Source organism: Phytophthora sojae, assembly GCF_000149755.1.
Source record: "Phytophthora sojae unplaced genomic scaffold PHYSOscaffold_3, whole genome shotgun sequence".
Lineage (NCBI taxonomy): Eukaryota > Oomycota > Peronosporomycetes > Peronosporales > Peronosporaceae > Phytophthora > Phytophthora sojae.
The window spans coordinates 9948359-9970993 of NW_009258117.1; the positions used below are offsets into that span (position 1 = coordinate 9948359).

Sequence of the window (22635 nt, forward strand, 5' to 3'; positions counted from 1 at the left end):
AGTTTTATCTCTTACTGAGACTGTGGAGAAGAAGGAGCTGGAGTTGCAGACCGCGGCGGAACGCGTACGACTTCTGAAGGAGGAGCATGTTCAGGCGGGAAGCGATCGCGAGGAGACTGAGCGGAAGTATGAAGCTGAGCGCATGGAGCTCGAAGCCCAACTCTCTTCAGCTAACGAAACGATCGAGAAACTCCGTTCCACCTCGGATGCCAATGTTGGTCTGCAACGTGAAACCGCTTTACAGCTCGAGAACCAGGTTGCCAAGCTGAAGCTTCAAATCGAGGCCGAAACGGAGGGCGCTAATGCTGCGCGGGCTGCGCTCGAAACGTACAAGAAACGTGCACACACTGCCCTCAAGAAAGCGTCGAGTGAGAACAAGCTAAATTTGAAGAAGGCTGCGCAGAACACAACCAAACTGGAAGAGGAGGTGGTGGCTGCGAAGAGTCGAATCAGTTCACTTGAAGCGCAGCTGGAGGAAACTCAGAAACGGATGGCGGAGATCGAAAGTGCAGGAGAGGCTCTGGCTCAGAGCGCCCGCGAAGCTTTGGAGGTGGAGAAGCGTGCCGAGGAGGCGTCTCTGCGCCTTGAAATCGATGCCTTGAAGGCGGAAGTGGCACGACTCGAGGAGGCTTCCGAGAGCGACCGAGCATCTCTCGAGACGCAGGTTAAGCAGCTCACCGACCGCAACGAAGCTCTGAACGTTGAAATTGCTGCCCTCAGAGAGAACCTTCGTACGCAGAACGAAGCGATGGAGGAGGCGGTTCAGGTCAAGGAGGACGAGATCACGGAGCTGTCAAAGCAGCTGCAGGCCGCACTCGCTGCTGCTGCATCTCTTGCCTCGAATGAGGTTGGGCGTCGCTCGTACTCGCCTGCTTCGTCGCCGACCGAGAAGGAGAGACGCTCAACGGCTTCGTCTTCGAGATCTTTATTCGAATCGGAAGGAAACAACAGCTTCCTGTACCAGACCACGATCGAGGAACAGCACGAGCACATGACTGCTGCAGTCGCGGATTCGTGTCCGATCCCGCTTCCGTCCAAGATGGTTTCGACCAACGGAATTGCACACTCCTCGGGAGGCGATAACGAAGTTGTTCGGCTAAAACTCCAGCTGAACGAACTGGAGACGAGGTCAAACCTCTTTCAGAAGAAGGTGCGCCATGCAACTCATGTGCTATTGCTGTCCATATTATCCCCACTAACCTTGTTTTTTTCTTATTTTTCTTATAGTTTGAAGACACCTCTGCATTGTTGGAGGATGCCAACCGACAGAAGCAGCGTCTGCAGGAGCTGAGCGATCGTTCTACCCAGGCGATCAACATTGAGTACCTGAAGAACGTCATTATGAAGTACATCGAGAGCCAAGTGCCCAGCGAGAAGGAGCAGCTAGTGCCTGTCATCGCGACGCTCCTGGAGTTCAGTCCGCAGGAGCACCAGAAGGTGATGGCGGCGCACAGCAAGGCGAACGACGAGGGCGCGGGGCTGTTCGGCGGCGTGTTCTCCCTCTTTGGAGGCGGAGCAGCGGCCGCGCCACCCCCGAAACCGCTCGCAGCCCCGCACAACTTCAAGCCTTCGCCCACCACAGCGAAGGGCAACACGACCGGGGCTGCGCTTGGCAGCAAGGACAAGAACGGCGTCCTCTCATTCGGAAGCGACCCCAGCGACGACGAGGAGTTCGCGACGCCGCTGAACCCGTTCGCTGCATAGCCAGTCAGCAGTCTTGTCTACACGTGAGTGTCGTCCGAAACTAAGCGCTGCGTACGTGGCAGCGCAATTCAACTTAGATGCATATAATGCACAGGGAAAGCTATTATAACGCGTAGATTCATGTGAATTTCCTACTTGCTTCGAAGTGGTTCAAGTTGAGAAAGAAATTATTTTACGGTAAGGTGTGCATGGAGGGCTCAAAGTTGCAAGAGCAGAAGGCTTAACTTGATTTCAAAGTGAAGTCAAATGGGAACAAGTCTTCCTCTTCATTTTTTATTGCAGTCATTTCACATCCAAAAAGCAAAAAATAATAAAAAAGCGAAATGACAGCGATGCCGCCATTCTTGAGTTCATGCGTCGTGTCGAGAGCGGCGAACGAGACGTTGAGGCCCTCGTGGCTCAAGCCATTCCACTGACGCGATGGCTACGCAGCGCCGTGGACTGCTTTTCTGCCGTCTTCATCGAGGCACGCTACGTGACGCAACCAAGACGAACCACAACGGTGGACCTGCTCATCACGAAAATTCAGGATGAGACGCATGCAGCGATCGCTGGCGTATTGAGCTCCCAGCTCGTCAACTTTAGTCACGCGACGGGCTCGATCCTACGAGCTGCCGGGGCAACATGGACTTGGTATTTCCTGGGACTCTGAATCAGGTCGTGCGCCGCCCAGACACGGCGATGCGGCCGTTTGTATCGGCGGAAGGCGAGAGCCCGGTCTCCCCGCGGCTTATCGTCGAGATCGAGATCGGCAACAAAAGTATACTACAAGCCCAGCAGTATTGCCGTGAATACTTCGACCTCATCCCCCTGCTACGCGCGGCCTTGCTGATCAAATTCTTCCCAGCTCGCAACGGAGTCTTTGCGTGCGTGGCGATTCTGTATCGTCGAAGTGGCGATGACGATGATGAAGTGGTGGTGGCCGACGTGGTAAACTTCGGAAGTGCTTCCATACCTGATTATGCTGAGCGTGACCTGGAGCAAGAGCCTCGCATTCTGCCGCTTGCACCGCCGTACAATCCAAACGAGGCTTCAGTGAGTTCGTGGCGAGCTCACCACCATCCGTTCGTGGAAATCCCAGCGGAAGACGTGTTTTACCGAATTCTCGAGCGGTATTCAGGGCGCCGTGTCAACCCAAGGGCGCTCCCGGCACTTCGAATCGACCTCTGGGAAATCTACCAGCTTGTTGAAGGCATTCTGTTTTGACTTGAGTATCAAAATCGAAAGCCGGCCACGTGAACCTACGATGGCTAACCGACTTGGTCGCGTCCTTATTGGCATGGACGACTCCAAGCTCCGGTCTGTATTGACCTCAAGTCGCTTCGGTAGGACAAGACTCGACTCTGTGTCTAAATTGGAGATGACGGTCAAAACTACATTCGAGGTGCGGAATGCTGCGGCTCACAGCGCGCCGAGCCTTGCGCCTCTCCGAGCATCATAGCCCACTTCAAGTGGGCCACTTGTACTCGCTCACGTTCCTCACGAAGTGCATCTTCGCCAGTTCCTCCTCTATTCCAATGGGCAGAGGCGCCTTGTTCTTGAGTTTGGCTCGATGAACTTTCACGGCTTCGACTACATTGACGACCAGCTATTGTCTCTAGAAAGAATCACAAACGTCTGAGGCACAAGAAGATCCCCCTCCAGGGCCGGGTATCTGCGTGGGATCCAAGAAGCTATCGCTTGCGACCCCCCCCCCCCTCCCTCCTCCGATGGTTCAGCTCTATTACCGTCTCGGAGGGAGGAAGTGGCTCGGTGGATCGTTTGAATGATGCCAAAAACGTCGAAAAGGAGGCAACAGCTCATCCAATGTGGGAGCAGACGATTCTGGTAGCGCTGCGGACATACAAGCAACTGGAGGGGGATCTTCTTGTGCCTCAGACGTTTGTGATTCTTTCTAGAGACAATAGCTGGTCGTCAATGTAGTCGAAGCCGTGAAAGTTCATCGAGCCAAACTCAAGAACAAGGCGCCTCTGCCCATTGGAATAGAGGAGGAACTGGCGAAGATGCACTTCGTGAGGAACGTGAGCGAGTACAAGTGGCCCACTTGAAGTGGGCTACCATCGTCCTGCCGGCTTTGCGGAGATTCCACGAAGTGCACACACACACACGGACGTCCCAAAAAGTCAACCGGAGATGATGCGTGGCCAAGACCGACCTGGAGCCACCGATTGAGGAGCACGGTCGACAGCATTCGCCAAAGGAAAGCGTTAAGCGGTCGAGTGGTCAAGTGGAAGGACCAACTTGACAAGATGGAACTTTGCTATGATATGCCACTCGTCGATCGCGACTGGAAGGAGAAGTTGCTGCCTTCGTTTCAAGCGTATCGGCAAGGGTTTGGTAACTGCATTATTCCAATGGCCTTCACAGTGCCATCTTATCCTCCATGGCCCCAGAAGGCCTGGACAATGCCCCTCGGAAAAGTTGTCGATGAAATGCGCCGAGGGAAGTGCTATGTTGAACACGCGGCTCGAGACAAGGCCGTACTTGACGCCATCGGTTTTGCGTGGAACCGTAACGACGCAGTGTGGGATGAGATCATTGTGCCAGCTCTTCAAGTGTACGTCGACATTTACACAAATGGCAAGATCTCGAGAAACTTCGTTGTGCCGTCTGAAGACCCGTGGCCTCATAAAGCACGAGTGAAGAAGCGGGCTGACGCTCTATAATGTGCGAGACCAAGGAACATACATACTTTACAAACTCCGGACGCGACTTTGAAAAGCTGGAGTTGCCCATGCAAAGCGCATTCCGAGCTTGGTGCACGAAGCGAGGAGGATATTAAGAGGCCGAGTACCTAATAGTTCATGTCGATGGGCTCTGAACTATCACGTTGTCATCGAGAAGTGAAAATAGTGGTGAAAGTAAGGGGTCGGCTCTATGATGATTTCGCCTTTTCGTTCTCCATAGGTATACTTTGTACGGCTTCGGCGCAACATTGGTACCGAAATTATTGCGGTGTTCTTTATGATCTATTTAGCCATGTTTGGCTAAGTCCATCCCTCGAACAACTTGTTCTTACACTGCTCATCGTTGGTGGCCACGAAAATGTCATCGACGTAGACCAGCACGTACATGATAGTCTCGCCATCAAACCGATAGTATAGGCAAGGCTCTGTCAAAAGGTTAGCATCATCAATATTTGTCAGACACCTGTCGCGAGTGCCCTGGATGGTATGGTCAAGCGTTGTATGGAAGCTAGAACGGTTAGGCAGTGGCACAAATAGCGAGTAACAGAGCTAATATGCAAAAACAATCAACTTGTTCTCTCCAGTGCAGATTCACGACTGACCCTACTTCCTTACCGCGCACGGAGCCTGACAGCTCGTGCTTCCTTCTCCTTTCGGCTCTCTGTCGGCTCACGTGCCGACTTCAACACGTCACCGGCTCACCTGGCTCTCGTCTCACCCCTTCGTCCTTGGCGCACCTCACAGCTCACGTCCTGATCCACGCGGTGCTCGTGACCTCCGTCCTGCCCTTCGCGTCACTGCTCACCCATCGCTCGCGTCACTGCTTCCATCACAGCCGGGCGCGCCACCTAACCGACGCGTCGCCAGTCAGCGCCTCTCCGAAATGGATGACTGCCCGCTCACCGCATCGTCCCACAGCTGATCCTCCAGAAGTCGATCGCTGGTCGAACGGTCGTCCATGTAGTAGGAACGGTGGTGACCGTTCCTACTCGGGACATCCTCCCCGACTGAAACTCGACGTCCTCGTTGAGCAGCTTCCAGCTTGTCGGCTTGTATCTTGGCACGCAGCTCTCGCTGTTCGGCGCGGAACCCATGAGCGTCCTCACGGGTTTCTTATCGCCTACGCAGCCGTCCGCACGCCAGAACGCTTCGCTCAAGCGCTCAGCTTGCTCCAGCTCTTCCAAGTCCTGCTGCCATTGCGAGTATCGGTCCTCGGCCATCTTCAAGGGCGAACGCCCACCTGAAGTCGCCTCATACCATTTCAGCAAGTGGCTGGCCACGCAGGTCGCCACCCCATAGCAACTCCACCGCACTACCATCTCGTCGGGCACGAGTCCGTCGCCGACGACTAGACCTCCCTCAGCCAATATGTAGTTCAGCGTCAGCAGGAGCACTGCGACGCCCACCGTTCCTTGACACACTCGCTCCACGAAGTCGTACCCGAACACGACCGTGTAGAAGAGGGCGTAAGCCAGCAGCGACACGAACGCCGAGAACCCTCGCCACACACAGCTCGCACGGTCGACCGTCCGTCTGCACTCGGCCTTGGATCCTTTCCAGTACTTCGCCGTCGACTTGTAGCTGAGCTCCATTACGTCAGGCAAGAAAACGCACCACAACGCGTGGTACGCTTCTAACCACTTATGTAGCAGCCTGCCGAGGCCTTCGGTGTGCTCTCCACGAGCCTCCAACACGATCATAGGCGTGGCCCAGATTGCTTCGAACGTTTTCCATCTCCGTTCCGCAGCCGGTCGACCTTGTACGGCCGGACCGTTCACAAAGCGACGGTAGCGCCTCAGGCACACCCGCGCCAGCGTAAACCACTTGTAGACGAAGGCGAAGACTGCGCCGAGCAGTCGACCCGCGATACTCCACAGCGGCCTCGTCACCACTCCGCTAATCGCGCCAACGACCAACAAAACGGTCACCCACCAATATTTGCACAGTACCGTGAGCGCGACGCGCCACAGCACCAACGAACCCCAAAAGCACCACATGATCACTTCAATAGTCGTCTCCATCTCGCCACCGTGCGAAAGGTAAAATGCAGCCCTTAGAGCTGCATGAGTCCACCGTTCCTGCTTACTTGCGAGGTCTGCAGCCGTCGGACTCAGCACTTCGGTAGATCCAGCAACCCACCGTTACATTTCGTCAATTCACCGTGTTTGACACGACCGTGTCGCTCATCAACCGCGTCTCTCCCTTCCCTGAAAGGAAATCTCAGACCTTCAACTTCCAACGGTCGAGTCGTTGTCCATCCGTAGCTCACGCTCATTGGCGCCTGTCCTCATTTCAGCTTTCGCCGAGACAAGAGCAAGACGCCACCACCATGGCCAAGTCTCGCGACGAGAACAAGGCCGTCATCATCCGACGACTGCGCTCGTGCTTGGACCGCAAGACGCGCGGCGCCAGCGCCGAGGCCGACGCGCGACTGCGCGCGCAAGTCGACTTCTACGCTCGGCTGCGCAGCTCCATCTTCGTCAACGGCGACTCGCTTGGCGTCACTGCCCTCGACGATGTGGCCGTGGCCGTGCTGGCCGACGACACGCAGTTGCCCGCGGAGCTCGCGCGCACGGTGGTGCTGTTGCCAGCGCCCACTACGATGGACACGGAGCCCGCGCCCGCGCACGACCTCTTCGCCGTTCAAGCCGTTCCTGCACCCGCGACCAAGCGTCCGGCCGCTCCGAGCGCTGTTGACCAGAAGGCCCCCACCGCCAAGAAGCAGCGTAAGAGCTCGCGCACCCCGCAGTACATGTTCGACTTGCCGGACACCTGCCCCCGCGACGTTCAGCGAGACGTGGAGAAGCTGGTCAAGGCCGCCGCCAAGCAGGGCAAGACCCCGCCGCGAGCAGCGTACCCCTGGTCCGGACAACGCGCCTGGTACGACCCGGAAGCGTTTCCGGAGCTCCACCGGATGCACTGGCGCTACTACATGCGCCACCGTGACACGTTCTTCGACTGTGCGCTGTACGCACCAACGGACAACTCGGACGCTCGCCGCCGCGACAAGCTCAACGCGAACCAAGGCCGCCTCGTGCTGGTGAGTGCGAACGTCTGCCTCTTCGGCTGGTACGGCTTCCTCGACCGCTTCGAGAACACCGTTCACGACAATCTCATGCAAGGCCGCCAAGCGTTCCGTGTCGGCCAAGGGCAAGGCCAGCTCGGCGACGGATCTCGTCACGCTGTGGCGCCACGACCGTTCTCGCTACGACAGCCTGATGGCTTGCATCCTGGATCCGTGCCGCGTCGACGAAGACTGTTACCAGAGCATCTGTGAGCTGCTGGAGCAGACGGAGGCTTTGGACCCGACTCGTCCACCGCACCTTCGACTCAGCGACGAAGCTCTGGCTCGCATCGCGCTCGACGCGGGCCGCAAGCCTCCCAACCCGGCCTGGATCGGCAGTAAGAGCAGCGGCATCTGGAAGACGCTGCTGACGAACAGCCGGATCCGCGCGCTTCAGGTCAAGATCGCCAAGAAGTTCAAGGAGGGCACTTACAGGGTCGTCATGGACTTGAAGCCGTTCCAGCGCAAGGAGCAGGGCGACAACGTCTCGGACTACGCCGACGACGACGACACGTTCACCGTGCAGCCGCCGTCTCCGCCCGTCGACGAGGAGCTCGAAGACGTCGAAGAGGACGAGTCCGAGGAGAAGCCGTCCACGCCGAGCCCCACGCAGGAAGACGATCCCGACGACCAAGAGCAGGACGACGCCGATCAAGACGACCAAGCCGAAGACGATGAAGGCGGCCGCAGCTCAGACCCCCACGACGCCCCCGAAGACGACAAGAAGAGCAGCTCTGGCGACGACAAGGGCGACTCGTCGGCCAAGGGCAGCTCCAAAAAGAAGAGCTCTGACTCTTCGAGCTCCAAGTAGTTCTCCGTGAATCAGGAACGCTCCTGACCGATCATTCTTTCCGTATTACTCCATGCGTCCCTCCAATTAATCTCAATAACAACACGCAAACCGTTTCCCACTCGTTCCGTTCTTGAGTCTTGTAGTTCGACTGTTCATAACATCACTCCACGACCGTTTCTCCAAAACACAAACGCTCCCACCGTTGACCGTGCTACGCCATTAGCAGGTCATCGTCCTCCACTTCTTCATTGGCATCGGCCAGCCGCGAGCTTCGACGCAACTCGGGCAGCCGCAACTTCTTCCTCCGGGCTTGTTCAAAAGCCGTCACTAGGGCCTCATACTCAGGCATCAACTCGACCCGAGGCACCCAAAACGTTTCATAATTCGCAACCAATACCAGGTTTTCCACAGAACGGTCCACCGTTCGTTTCCCACACACTGCTAACAACGGCGAGTCGACACCCGTGAGGACCGTGTCTCCCTTGCCAACGGTCAGCCGTTCCGTGAAACTCGACGCCGGGAGATCGGACTCCTCTAGAGGTCCTGCATGTCTTCTTCACCGTTTTCGACACCGTCCGGCACGTCATCCATGTACGGCCGTGTCCACTTACCACGAAACTTCTTCAAACGGTTCACGTTGACCGTGACCACCTTGTCAGGATGCGACGGGATGTCAATCCGGTACGCATTATCGCCCACTTTCGCCACAACTCGGTAAGGACCGTGCCACGCGAACGCTAGCTTCTTCGTTCGAGCCTCTCCTCGCTTCTTCCGGAACAGTTGATACACCCACACCGGGTCTCCAACCTCGTACCCCACGGCTACACGGTCACCTAACCGTTTTTCATGACGGTCTTGAGCCTTCACCAGTTGACGCTCGACCAGATGACGAGAATCCCGCAGCGACCGGTATAACTCCCGTCGATACAGAGCCACTTCGTTGCTCTTCTACTTCTTCCCCAGGTTCAGGAACGCGACGTCCAGCGGTAGCGTCGCATCACGTCCGTAGAGAGAAAAGAACGGTGTATCGCCCAAAGCCTCATGATAAGACGAACGGTAGGCAAACAACACTCGAGGCAAATACAGATCCCAGTCCGTTTGCGCTTCACTCACGTGCATCTTGAGCATTCCCATGAGCGTTCCGTTGAACCGTTCCACGAGACCTTGAGTCTGCGGGTGGTAGGCAGAACCGAACAGCTTCTTGATCCCGAGCGTTTGATAGAACGACTTAGCGATTTCCGACGTGAAATTCCGACCGTTGTCACTCAACAACCGTGAAGGCACACCGTGCCGGGACACAACACCGTTCACCATGACGTCGACGAACGTGACGGAGTCCAAACGGAGAACTGCGAAGGCTTCGGCCCATCTCGTGAAGTAGTCTACGAATACAAGAATGTACTTGTTGCCTCGTTCAGTCTCCGGTAACGGTCCGACGGCATCGACCACTAGCAGCGAGAACGGTCCCGTGAGATCGGCTACGGGCATCCGTTGCATCTGCCCCGCTTGCCACGGTCTCGAGACCTTCCACTACCACAACGGTTGCACTCCCGAACGTACTCCGTGACATCCTTTCGCCATCCTGGCCAGAACGCATGTCTCCTCACCTTCTCCAGAGTCTTCGTCAATCCCAAGTGAGATGACAGAACATCAGAGTGACAGTAGTGCAACACGGTCTCCACATACGGTAACGGAACCACCGGAACGGTCAAAGACCGTGCCGGTCCGACCCGAGCTGGTAGATTCACACGCCGCATCAATAAACCGTTCCGCACTTCATATCGACGTCCCATCTTGACAACAGTCGCTCGCAGGAAGGGGTCGAGAGGCAAGGCACCGTCCAGCAGGAAAGCCACCAGAGCCTTGATCCACGGCACCTCTTGCTGCGCTTCCGCGAACTGTTCGGAGTCGAGTCCGAACCGGTTCACAGGGGATATCGGCACGCCCGTTACCGGACCGCTGCCAACGTCCTCGTTCGGACGGTCAGGTTCGTCATCATCCACATGTCCATCTGCACGCTCGCCAGCAACATCCTCACCGTTCATAAGCTGACCGTTTGTTCCAGGCTGCTCCCCGACTGAAGCCGGAAGCACGTCGTCGACCGTGCTCTCAGGATTCAGGAGTTCGCTCATCGTCAGAGCCGCCACTGTGTCCATCGGCAACCGTGACAGACCGTCAACATGACCCCAAGAAGCCCCCGGCTTGTGATGAACTTTGAACTGGAGGTTCGAGAGCTCCATTGCCCACCGTGCAAGCTTAGCGTTCGTAGTACGGTTACCGGGGCTGAACACCCACGTCAGCGTCTGGTGGTCCGTGTACAAATCGAACTCACGCTTGTCCAGGTAGCAGCGGAACTTCCTCGTTGCCCAGACAACACCCCAACACTCAATCTCCGAGATGCCATCTTGGTTGTTGATCCAGTTCTTCTGCGATCCAGTCAACAGCTTACTAGCGTAGGCCACTACACGGTCGCGACCGTTCGCCTCCTGCATCAAGCAAGCGCCGACAGCGTACCGTGACGAGTCCACGTACAACTTAAACCGTTTCTTGCCATCAGGATAGACTAGTATCGGTGGCTTCAAGAGCGCACGCTTCAACTGTCTAAACGCAGCTTCACAGTCCTCGTTCCACACGAACGGTGCGTCCTTCACCTTCAACCGTTCCAGGGGCGCAGAGATCGACGCATACCCCGGGATGTAGCGACGGAAGTAACTCGTCAGACCCAGGAAAGAGCGGATCCCATGCACGTCCACCGGACGCTTCACGTTCATCACAGCCTTCACCTTCTCAGGATTAGGCAGGATCCCAGTAGGAGTCACGATGTGCCCCAGGAACGCAACTTGACTGCGCCCCCAATGACACTTCTTCATCTTGAGCTTGAATCCAGCCTGCTGGAACCGTGTCAGCACTTGGCGCACACGAACCAGATGAGTAGGGAAGTCCTTGCTGAAAATGACACAGTCATCGAGATAAACCAAACAGATTCGCCACTTGTGGTCCACCAAAACGGTCTCCATCAACCGTTCAAACGCTGGGACAGCGTTACAAAGGCCAAACGGCATCACTAACCATTCGTACAGACCGTATTTGCACGTGAAAGCGGTTTTGGACACGCTCTCCGGGTGCATCGGCACGTTCCAGTAGCCAGAAGCGATATCAATCGTCGAAAACAGTTGAGCGTCGCCCAACACGTCCAGAATATCATCAATCAACGGCATGGGGTAACAGTCCTTCACCGTTACCGCGTTCAACTTACGGTAGTCGATGCAGAATCGTATTCCACCGTCCGGTTTCCGAGTCATCAGGACGGGGCTCGCCCACGGACTGTTCGAGGGTCGAATCAGGTTCAGCTCCAAGTTCTGCTGGATCTCCGCTTCCATGACTTCACCTTCAGCTAACGAAACACGGTACGGCTGCTGCTTGATCGGAGCACTGTCACCGGTGTCGATCTCGAATTGCAACAGATCCGTCCGTCCGGGCTTCTTAGAAGCGTTCACAAACATGCTGTGGAAACCGTTCAGTTCTCCTTGGAACAGTTCCTTCTGCTCCGGCGACAGTTTAGACTCCGAGAAATCGGCCTTCATAGCTTCCGTTTTGTCGGGCGGGATGTCCGGCTTCGTAGCCTTCACCTTCTCACCGACGTCCACTTCGCGCGCTTCGGACACTGACGCTGCACGCTCCCCCTTGGGCTTGCCACCTTCGGCGGGCACCGTTCCCTTCGGACCAACCGTTTGACGCTCCGCACCCTTCGGATCGACCGTTGGTGGCTCGAAAGCCGACTCCGGGATCACGGAAGTGCACGCAATGAACGTTCCTTTCCTGATCCAGTACTCAGCCGTAGACGCATTGCAAACTTTGACGATTACCTGGCCTTCCTCGACCGTGCACAGCGACCGTGCCACGCACAGCGTCGGAGGCAGACCCAAAGACCCTTCGACCAGAACGGTCGTCTTGTCGACGACGGCACCCACGACACGAGTCATGACGAGAGCTTGGCCACGCGGCGGCAACCGCACCGACGTCGCCATCGTCGTCATGTACGACTCCTGCACCATGGTGAAACCCAGCGTCAACACTTCGCCCGTACTCTTCAGAGTCAACGTCCGTTCCGAAACGTCGATCACGGCGCCGAACGCTCCTAGGGCATCAACACCCAGAATAGCATCGACGTGGAGACGGTCAGCGACCAACAAGCTCATCGAGACTTCGACCGTTCCCAGACGGAGGGAGAGGGTAATCCAACCATGAATCCGCAACTTGTGCCCCGAGGAGCTCCTCACCAGGCCTTCGTACGGTTCCAGCGGCTCGGACGACCGTCCTAAACGCTTCAGCACGCGTCGATCCACGAGACTTAGAGTAGCGCCAGTATCCGCTAGCATTTGAGACGGTAGGCAGTCAATATAACCGCTCGAGAGAGCCTCAAAGTTGCCAACAGCACACACCACTCGGCGTCCGTCCTCAACAGCACGATACACGTCACACTCATCTCCATCTTCCTCACAGTGTCCAAATCCGTTGGGCAAGTTGACCGTGACAACTTCCACGAGACCGGTCCTTGGCAACGGTGTCCGAGCCGGACGCCCGCACCGTACCACCTCTACGTAATGAGAAATGTCCTCCTCACGCTCAGGGTAGAACTCCACGTCGCCCAGTACTTCGGCATACGGTTCGTACAACGACGAAAAGTCAAAGTAACCCTTCTTCTCAGGCTGACGGCGACGGCGGCGCCTAGCACCAGGCTTCATCGACCTCCCCGTTCGGTCCCACAGTTTCGTCCATTCTTGACTCGCGTTCTCCTCGAAATACGACTTGATACACGGTAGCAACCATTCCCAGCAGTCTCCCTTCAGACCATACTGCTCCACAATACGGTTGACGTGCTCGCGTAACCGTTCCCAATCGGGACCAGGCACCTTGTCACGCAACGGGGGAACATCCACCGTTCCTCCTTCACCGTTCAGCACTTCTTCAGAACCGTTGTTTCGACCTCCGTAGTCTCTCGCTTCTTTCAGCAACCGGAACACGGCTTGACGCGCGATCGCTCTCTTGATCTTCGGATCGACGCGTTGTACTCCACTTAGGACAGGAATCCCTTCCTCCACCGAGACCGTTCCTCCCGGATCATCGGGAGGGCGTAAGACATTCTCACGCACGAAAGACTCGACGACCGTGTTAACCACGCTTGAGATCGTTTCATCTTCAGAATCCGACCGTTCGGATGAGACATCAGAGCTACGGGTATCGTTGCCGACGCCTGACCGCTCCGAGGCCTTCCCCACCGTTCCACTGGACGCAGCTTGTTCCCCATAGTCGACGTTCGCCACCGGAGTCGGGAAGTCTCGGTTCGCACGCTTGGCTTCCTCCGACTTCTCCAGCGTATCACCGTACCAATCTTGCCAGTACTCAGGCGTTCCAAAGGAGTCGGAGGCAGCTTGGCGCGTCCGCCCCAAGACCTCCAGAGAGATACCCAAGAAGCGAGCCAGCGCTTCCGCAGACGGTTCGGTCTGGGCTTCAGCGTTCTGCTTGACACGCTTCAGCAACTCGACCTCGTCCAGCGGATACAACCGGTCCTCAAGCTCCTTCCGGCTCGGCGTCGACATCCGTTCCAGCGAGAACAGACGTCTCCTGCCCGGGCTCACAGTCATCCATAGCATCCAGTTCTTCGTCCGTAAACAAACGGTCGTACTTCGAGGTGTTCTTGGCCTCAACCGTTTCGGTTTCGACCGTCCTGCCCTCGACCGTACCGTTCACTTCCTTGCTCTTAGCAAGATCGGTCTCTTCATCCGTCCAAGCCGCAAACAAGCTGTCCGACACATCGTACTCTTCATCCTCCCATACTTCCAGGGGCGCCACCACCTCTTCCGGCGGCGTCACTTCAACCACGGCACTTTGTTCTTCACGCGTCACAGTAGGAGGCTCCGACACGGTGCAATCCTCAGACAGCCCCGTGACCGTTGTCTCCCCACCGTTCCCGTCCTCATCACACCGTTCAGGACTCGCAGCGACAGACCACTTCGACTTCCTTGCCTTCGACGTCCGCAGCCAATCCTTCTCCTTCTTCATCCGTCCCCACGATCTTGAACCCGACTTTCTTTTTCTTTTTTTCTTTTCAGCACATGAAGCTCCACGCATGGCAGACACCGGTTCGGTCTGCTTCCTCGATGCATCCACACAAACATCAACGGTGGTCACCGTTCTGCCTTCAGCTTCACGGTCGCGATCACCACCACTCGAGCCATTTACTAGACAAGAGGAAGGAGTGACTCTCTCCTCCCCTTCCTCCCGCCCTCGTCATTGGTTCGAAGCGGTTTGTGCAGACCGGGCCCTCAGATCCTGGGCCGCACCACGGAGCGCCACAATGCATGGACACGCACCGATAAGGTGACCTTCTTCCTCGCAGAACGCGCACTTGGTAACGCCACGACCACCGTTCCGGCCAACCGTTTCAGGGCCGCGTTGGTAGTTGTTGGGTCCCGCTTCACACTCCACAACGATATGACCGTGAACGCCACAGTTGTGACACGTCATGGACTGGCGGCGGCAAGTCTCTCGCGAGTGACCCACGTAGCCACACCGGCCACACACAGGTGCTCCCTCTTGCGTTCGACTGTCAGCTCCCATACGGATTCCTCGGACCGGTCGACCGTTCCCACGAGGACCTTGACCGTTCATTCCAGCGCCAGGACTCGAAGTCGTAGCCGAAACGTTGGGCATGCGGTTCCGTGGCGAGCGCGGAGGCTGCCAACGGTTCTGCATCATCTGCTGCTGCCACTGCTGTTGCTGCGTCATGAACGTCGTTATCTTCTCCGCAAGCACGCCCACAGCCGCCATCGGATCGTTCGCGGGTGAGGCATCGCTCCCGCTCGACTTCTTCTTCTCGTCCGAGAACTCGTCGTCTTCTTCAATGGGACGCGACATCTCCTTGGCCAATAGCCATTCGCAGGCCTCCAGAATGTCACGCGCCGGTCCCGAGTCGAGACACGCCAATATGCGCTTGTTTCGGAGTCCGCGACGGAACAGCTGATATCTCATTTTCCTCTTCGGATAGTCCAACGAGTCACAAAGATCCGTTACACGGTCACCCCACTCCTCAACGGATTCGCCACGCTCACGGTGAGCGGACTGCAACCGTTCCCAGAGCTGGTCAGCCGTTCGGCTGAGGAACAGGTTGTGGAATCGGACCTTCAGAGTCGCGAACGTCTTGATAGTCGAGTTGTTCCACCACCGTTCAGCTTCAGAGCCCTTGATCCGTTGTCGGAACACTAACAGCCGAGACTGATCCGGGAGGTGGCTGGTGTGAGCTTCGAACAGCTCCCAGAAGTCACGCGCCTTGTCCATGCTGGCCGTGTCTGAGTAGAAAGCAGGTAGGACCTTGATCGCATTGGAGACCATAGACGACAAGTCACGGTCGTTCCGAACTGTCGGGTTGTTCATGGGGGCACGGTAGCCACCGCTCCGAACTTGGGTAGTCATCGGCCGTCCGGTCGTTGAGGCACTCACCGCAGTACTGACAGGTGCTTTGTAGTGCACGCTTGTCTTCACCGGTCCCGTCGGTTCGGTCTTCATCGGTCTCATAGGTTGGGGCTTCACAGTAGGCCCCACTTTCACCTTCCGTTCCATCTTCACCGTGGACTTCGGCACCGTTCCCCAGCCACCGTAGCCTCCTTGCTGGGCACCGACGCTCCAGCCAAATACAGGACCTCCAGGCAGGCGCTTCTCCGTTCCCGTGTACATCGGGATGAAACCACTCGGGGTCCTCTGCTGCTGCACTTCTTCAGGTTCTTCTTTCACGTAGTCCGTGTAGTAGGACTGTTCGTACTCCGCGAGTTCATTGTAGCCGTAGTCTTCCGCCGACCAGTACTGTTCCATTTCATCAAATTCGGCATCCTCACCGTTTTCCTCGACCGTGTGCACGGCCTCGGGGCCCGGTGATGGAGCCATCTTCACCTCGAGCTCTTGTTCTGCTTGAGCTCCGACCGCATCACCGTGTTCATCTGCGGTCTTGTGTTCATCATTGTCTTCATCGGCCCAAAGAGCCTCCCTCGTTTCCTGGCGAAACGAGTCACGACCGGCAGCCGTAGCTACGCGTCCACTCCGCTCGCATCTCCGGACGATCGCGGGCGTCGCTGCCCCAGTAGAGCCGACGTGGTCCCACCGAGTTGCAGCCGTCGCAACCGTTCCGCTTCCAACCGTGCCACTTCATCCTACACGGACCGCTGATCTCCATTCTCTCCTTGCTCTCCAACAACCGTCATCTTCTTCAGAAATTCTTCTTCACTAGACCTTCAGCACGCGATCTTCTTCACTCGAACGTGCGAAACAAACTCCAATCTCCAATCTCCAAACATCAAGCTTCCAGACTTCAAACTACTTCAGGCTCCGAGCGAGCCGACCAGAATTACCGGCGGAACCGAGCGTTCCGTTCACCGTTGACTTGACCTTGACCTTGACCGTTAAGGGCTCCGAGCGAGCCAACCGTTTTCTGTTTGACCTTCTTGACCTTGACCAGTGGGGGTACTTCGCGTACCGTTCTCCAATCCCACAGCGGTGCCAAGCGCACCGTTCACACGACACAATTCCAGATCCAGACCGTTCACGCGTCCGAGGCAAAGACTGGGACTCCAGGCAGACCCCCGAAGACCAGACGAAGCTCCACCGACGCGAGGACTTGACCCGTACTGCCGTCGTTCAGACTTCACAACGAAGACCGTACCCTCCTTCTCCACCACGTGTCGCGAGTGCCCTGGATGGTACGGTCAAGCGTTGTATGGAAGCTAGAACGGTTAGGCAGTGGCACAAATAGCGAGTAACAGAGCTAATATGCAAAAACAATCAACTTGTTCTCTCCAGTGCAGATTCACGACTGACCCTACTTCCTTACCGCGCACGGAGCCTGACAGCTCGTGCTTCCTTCTCCTTTCGGCTCTCTGTCGGCTCACGTGCCGACTTCAACACGTCACCGGCTCACCTGGCTCTCGTCTCACCCCTTCGTCCTTGGCGCACCTCACAGCTCACGTCCTGATCCACGCGGTGCTCGTGACCTCCGTCCTGCCCTTCGCGTCACTGCTCACCCATCGCTCGCGTCACTGCTTCCATCGCAGCCGGGCGCGCCACCTAACCGACGCGTCGCCAGTCAGCGCCTCTCCGAAATGGATGACTGCCCGCTCACCGCATCGTCCCACAGCTGATCCTCCAGAAGTCGATCGCTGGTCGAACGGTCGTCCATGTAGTAGGAACGGTGGTGACCGTTCCTACTCGGGACACACCATTACTACGACGAACAACGTACATATTGTGTGATAGCATTCTTTCGACCAATAAATTGTTTGCGATGGAGTACCACTTCCTCTGCAACGCGGGCTCCGAGGCGAATAGGCATCCATCAAGGTTATTCAGACTGAGTGCTGTATGATGTTTTGTGAATGTTGTTTGATGTCATCCGGGGCTACGGATGTAGCGTGAATGCCGTTCGATGAAAAACCTTATCGAATCGACAGTTCTTCGAACTGCGAATTGTAAAAGCTGCCAGCCTCCAAAAAGTGCCAATAAGTTTTACTGGATTTCAAATCGATTTCTTAGGTCTTTCAGAAAAAAATAATCATTTGTGTGCCAAATTTCCATAAATAAAAATCGTGATGCTACCGCTCTTGCCGATAGACCTGTAATGGCAGCACAGACGAATGTATACACTTGATAACTATGACTCTGCTTCATGCCAAAGCGAAGAACAAACACCCGGTGTATTATACTCTTACACGCGATCGAGATCTGCTAGACCTCAGTTTTGACTTATCAAACTTAAAACAAATTGCTGGCTTCATCAGGTTACCCAGCAAGTTCAGCTGAGCAATAGCCTGGTAGCACTAAATATTCGAATGCACGGATTTTTCTTGTATTATCACCACTGGTAAGTTTCCGAGCACAATACTGCAATCTAAGAAATAATGGATTCTGCCTGGGCATCAGCACACATTTCAGTGGCAGGAAGGAAGCTAATTACGTACGGTAATTAGTCTGACTCAGATATTTTATGTGAGCAGATCGCACATGAAATGGTCTGATCTCCATTCACATAGACTAATTATGAATATAGACTAATTATGAACTTCATAATTAGTCTGAGAAGTATACTAAATGTAGGTATAATTATTTACCATCTGTGATTTATGTTTGCCTAAGATCCAACAAAATGATGTTTACGCTAAGACTAATTCTAAAACATTTCTTGTGAGACTAAATTTGAATTCGATACACCCTGGCACACGTGAATTAGTCTGACATCGAATAATTTTGAACACAGACTTGAACTCAGACTAATTACCGTAGTCAGTGTAGTTGTTGATAATCGTTCTACTAACTACAAAAGAACTAAAGTTAAAACTAAATCCGCAAAGTCCTCATCCGACGAGCAGAAGGAGGTAGAATCACAACGGTGGGTTTGCCAACCCAAGCGTTGAAGTACCAATTCGTTGGAGTGACGATATATGAGCTGGCAATGCCTTTGAAAAGAAGCGATCAAATTTGGTACACTTGGTTGTACAGTGGAAGATTAGACAGATGCTGCGGCTGCGGGCTGCAAAGCAGGCGCAGCAGATGCCCGAGTCCATCGTTTCCCTGTAAGGGTATCTGTACATGCTTGCTTCGAACTGCGAACCCACCACCCAGGTCCCCAATAAAACCTAAAATAAAACCTAATAATTAAACCCCTTGTGCCAGCCCAGGCTGGGACTCATCGTAGCCCACGACCCGCAGTTTTACCGCGCAAGTGATGGCGGCGAAGTCTGAAAGCCGATTCTGTGCAATCATTGGGTTACAGCACGAATACCCTCTTCACTACATGTAGTGTACCCCGCAAACATGTTCGTGATTTTCACAACACACTTACTTACAGTTAGTGCTGTTTGCAAACGCGTTTGTATGCTTGCTGCTCTATCACTAGCAGATGGCTACTGTTACCCGTTGTCGAGGGGTCATCCTTACTTTTGAGTACATTTCGCGGACTTTCGAGTAATGAGTAATGTGCTCGGACTTCCGAGTAATTTAAACTCGTGGTCTGTGTCAACTTGAAACTTTGACTAAACTCTAAAGACGTTGCTTGTTGGGATCCTACTCAAGAACACAAATAACGTGCCACAAGCCCTTTAATTTGGGGCAACTTATTTTTTGCTTTCTGCTAGATGTCGCTTGAATTCTCTATTAGCTTACTCACGTCCGCATAAGTGGATCGATGCGTTACTGCCCCAGATGCATTCACACTGTATCCTCCTCCGGTCTGGTCCAAGGTGGCGATGCCGGACGTGGCATGTTTCCTAAGTCACATTACGTGGAATTACTCAGAAGCCAGTGAAGCGTACTCACAATTAAGTAGCATCCGTTGTCGAGTCCACAATCCATGTACTTACGCACCACGGCGTAGCAAGAGTAATCTAGTGCTAAAAGACCATGGTTGATGTAAAGAAGAAGAAGACCTTCGCGTGCAAGTCAGCTTCCGACAAGTGAAAAGAGCTCCAACTCTTTTTACATGTTAGTTCAAGTAAACAGTTAAAATTTGTCTAACTCCACAATGTAAGCCATATTCACAACACACTAACAAATAGTTTGCAGACGCTAGGGTTAGCTATACAGTTAGTGTTTGTGCGAACACTACTCTTCACCCTAGCAAGCAAAAAGAAAAATGCGAAGAAGTCAGTTAACCTGTGTAAAGCTCATGTTCTACGTCTCCTTGAACAAAACGAATGACCAACAAGAGCGCCGAATGGAAGAGGTTTTTGCAATAGATACTCTTCCTCATAAACTGCGTATCTGGAACTAATTTACGCGTTGGAATCGAGCTTTATCGAGCCGGCACTGTAAAACAATATATATAAAAACAAACATAAATAACACCACATTCGTGATGAGACCGTAATTCGTGTTCATTCTGTTTCAATACCCCCATCGTACCGTCTGGGAAAAGATTGTTGCTCCTTAGCCTAGAGTTGATCCTAGTTCTGGATCAGAAACGGATAGCCCGTGTACCCAGTCTCAAGCGGATCACCAGGCTGTGGGTAGAACAAATTTCGGTTTTGAGTGTTCAACTCCGCTCCGCTGCGCAGACGTTCCACGAGGTCGGGGTTTGCAATGAAGTCGCGACCGAATGCCACAAAGTCGGCCACTCCTTCCTCGACCGTCTGGACCGCATTCCCCTGATCGAAGCCCGCAGCGGTGACCAGCACGCCCTTGTAAAGGAACCGGAAATTACGAGCAACGCCGACTTCAGGCACTTGGACGTTGGGTGCGTGCATGCCGCGGCGCTTAATGACGTGAAGGTAAGCCAGGTCGTAGTCGTTGAGCTTGTTCACGACGTACCCGTACATCTCACGAGGCTTCGAGTCCTTGCAGCCGAACGTGTCACCAAAAGGAGACAAGCGGATGGCGACTTGGCTCGAAGGGAGACTGGACAGAATGGCCTCCACCACCTCCAATGTGAGCCGTGCGCGGTTCTCGATACTACCACCGTAGCGGTCGGTGCACTGGTTCACGCTATCACACAAGAACTCCTCGAGGAGGTATCCGTTGGCAGCATGGATCTCCACACCATCGAAGCCTGCAGCGATGGCGTTCTCCGCAGCGCGCTTGTAGACCCGGGATCTCCTCAATCTCCAGAGCTCGAGGGGTGACGTAGTCCTTGCGATCTTCGCGCTTGACGGCGTGGGTGGTGATGTCCTCAGAGCGCGTGGCACTCGAGGACACTGGCAATTGCCCGTCGGGCTGGTTCAACGGGTGACCCACACGCCCCGTGTGCCAGAGCTGCCCGAAGATCTAGCCGCCCTTGTCGTGGACAGCCTTGGTCAACAGCTTCCAGCCATCGATCTGGGCTTGGTTAAAGAGCCCAGGGGCTCCAAAGTACCCGCGGGCGGTTGGGCTTATGTTGGCGGCTTCGGCGATGAGGAGACCTCCATCCGTGGCACGCTGCGCGTAGTACTCGGCCATTAGGACAGTAGGGACACCGCTCTCACCGGTACGCAAACGCGTCAAAGGAGCCATTACGACGCGGCGATTGAGCTCCACGGGGGATTTCGACCCACCCAGCTTGAATGGAGTGAAGAGCTTGGGGGTGTCAGGGGAAACCATGGCGATCTTGGGTTGGAATTGCTTGGGTCGTGAGACGCAAATTGAAGAATGAGCACCTACATAGGCCAGCAACTGGATCTCGACAGGAGACCATTCCCACGTCATCGCTAATCACACGTCATTATGATGATCAGAAGGTAGTGTGCGCAGGTACACACACGTCCACAGTTACCATGAAAACCCAAGGAAACCGTGGATGTTACCGTGTACCAGAATCTGGTAACACGTGTCCTGCTCATGAGACCCCCTTCGCCAGGAAGCCTGAAAGGACCCGATAAAATGTTACAGGTGAAGCTTTGAGATCTTGACTTCAACATTGCTTTTGAAGACGAGCTTTGACCATGCGTTGGCTATCGTGGGATAGATAGCCTTATGCGGTAAATGATCTGTGCGGTAAAGCTATTCATAGTCGAGCACTGTTGCAATGGCTCATTCCTCGATTTTCTTCAGAAGCCGCACCCAGTCGTCTACGTACGCGCTAGCACTTCCTCTTCATCAGTATCGCTGTTTCCCCGTCTCCAACATACCAACGATGCTTGGCAGACTCTCTCGGGTACTTCGACGTCGCCAACGACAGGGACAAAAGGGACTAGGCAAGGTCTAGTGCCGTTGGCAAGTCTGGTTGACGAGCGACCGTTGTTGACGAAGGAGACAGCAACAGCGACGAGGAAGTGGGGTAGACTGATGATGAAGGCGGGAGTAGCATTAGTGAAGCCGACGTGGAGAACTATAGCGCGACATTCCAAGTCTATTAAATATAGGGGGTAGTAGGTAACTGTGACCATTGTGAATCAAGCGGTACCAATAATGTTACTGTTACTGTGTACCTCGCCGAGGAAACAGTGGATCTGCACACACTTTCATAAGGTAATGTCGTTTCAATGTGCCCTTACCTTGGACGAGTTCCATGACCCGGGCAAGTCGTAAAATCAGTAAATCCAACACGGTAGAGTGACTGAAATCGTTTACTGTAGGGGTAATACACACCGTTTCACAGATACTCAACATGATGACTTTGGGTCGACGGCTGAGTGCTTGATGGTTTCAAATTATTAATAACGTTAGTTGTACTTAAGTATAGTATGTGACAGACAAATGGAGACGGTCAAGAGGATTACGTACGAAAAGACTAGCGTAATAAAGCTGCAACTTCAAACTCGTATCCCAGCTGCATCTGTCCAAAAGCACCAGAGTAATCCACAGTAAACAGCAAGCACGACGAACTTAGGGCGAGTTGTTGCTTTGATCGTGCGTAAAATAAAGAATTATGCCAG

At 54.7% G+C, this 22635-nt stretch overlaps 7 protein-coding genes across 7 annotated transcripts; 4 read left to right on the top strand and 3 right to left on the bottom strand.

The window, feature by feature from the left end:
- Positions 1-1341: 1341 nt before the first annotated feature.
- PHYSODRAFT_489874 (hypothetical protein) lies at positions 1342-1704 on the top strand (the record flags this gene model as incomplete). The annotated part of the gene is made up of 1 exon (XM_009526931.1): positions 1342-1704. The coding sequence occupies one exon, from the start codon at positions 1342-1344 to the stop codon at positions 1702-1704; it is 363 nt and encodes a 120-aa protein (XP_009525226.1).
- Positions 1705-2328: 624 nt separating this feature from the next.
- PHYSODRAFT_299757 (hypothetical protein) lies at positions 2329-2910 on the top strand (the record flags this gene model as incomplete). Its single annotated transcript, XM_009526932.1, has 1 exon — positions 2329-2910. One exon carries the CDS (start codon positions 2329-2331, stop codon positions 2908-2910), a length of 582 nt encoding a protein of 193 aa, XP_009525227.1.
- A 1061-nt stretch (positions 2911-3971) lies between these two features.
- On the top strand, positions 3972-4370 carry PHYSODRAFT_489153 (hypothetical protein; the record flags this gene model as incomplete). The annotated part of the gene is made up of 1 exon (XM_009526933.1): positions 3972-4370. The coding sequence occupies one exon, from the start codon at positions 3972-3974 to the stop codon at positions 4368-4370; it is 399 nt and encodes a 132-aa protein (XP_009525228.1).
- Positions 4371-5290: 920 nt separating this feature from the next.
- On the bottom strand, positions 5291-6412 carry PHYSODRAFT_330288 (hypothetical protein; the record flags this gene model as incomplete). Its single annotated transcript, XM_009526934.1, has 1 exon — positions 5291-6412. One exon carries the CDS (start codon positions 6410-6412, stop codon positions 5291-5293), a length of 1122 nt encoding a protein of 373 aa, XP_009525229.1.
- Positions 6413-6720: 308 nt separating this feature from the next.
- On the top strand, positions 6721-8266 carry PHYSODRAFT_330289 (hypothetical protein; the record flags this gene model as incomplete). Its single annotated transcript, XM_009526935.1, has 2 exons — positions 6721-7431; positions 7514-8266. The coding sequence occupies 2 exons, from the start codon at positions 6721-6723 to the stop codon at positions 8264-8266; spliced, it is 1464 nt and encodes a 487-aa protein (XP_009525230.1).
- A 6273-nt stretch (positions 8267-14539) lies between these two features.
- PHYSODRAFT_495760 (hypothetical protein) lies at positions 14540-15640 on the bottom strand (the record flags this gene model as incomplete). The annotated part of the gene is made up of 1 exon (XM_009526936.1): positions 14540-15640. The coding sequence occupies one exon, from the start codon at positions 15638-15640 to the stop codon at positions 14540-14542; it is 1101 nt and encodes a 366-aa protein (XP_009525231.1).
- Positions 15641-20232: 4592 nt separating this feature from the next.
- On the bottom strand, positions 20233-21361 carry PHYSODRAFT_249510 (hypothetical protein; the record flags this gene model as incomplete). Its single annotated transcript, XM_009526937.1, has 3 exons — positions 20233-20834; positions 20872-21037; positions 21071-21361. 3 exons carry the CDS (start codon positions 21359-21361, stop codon positions 20233-20235), a joined length of 1059 nt encoding a protein of 352 aa, XP_009525232.1.
- Positions 21362-22635: the final 1274 nt, after the last annotated feature.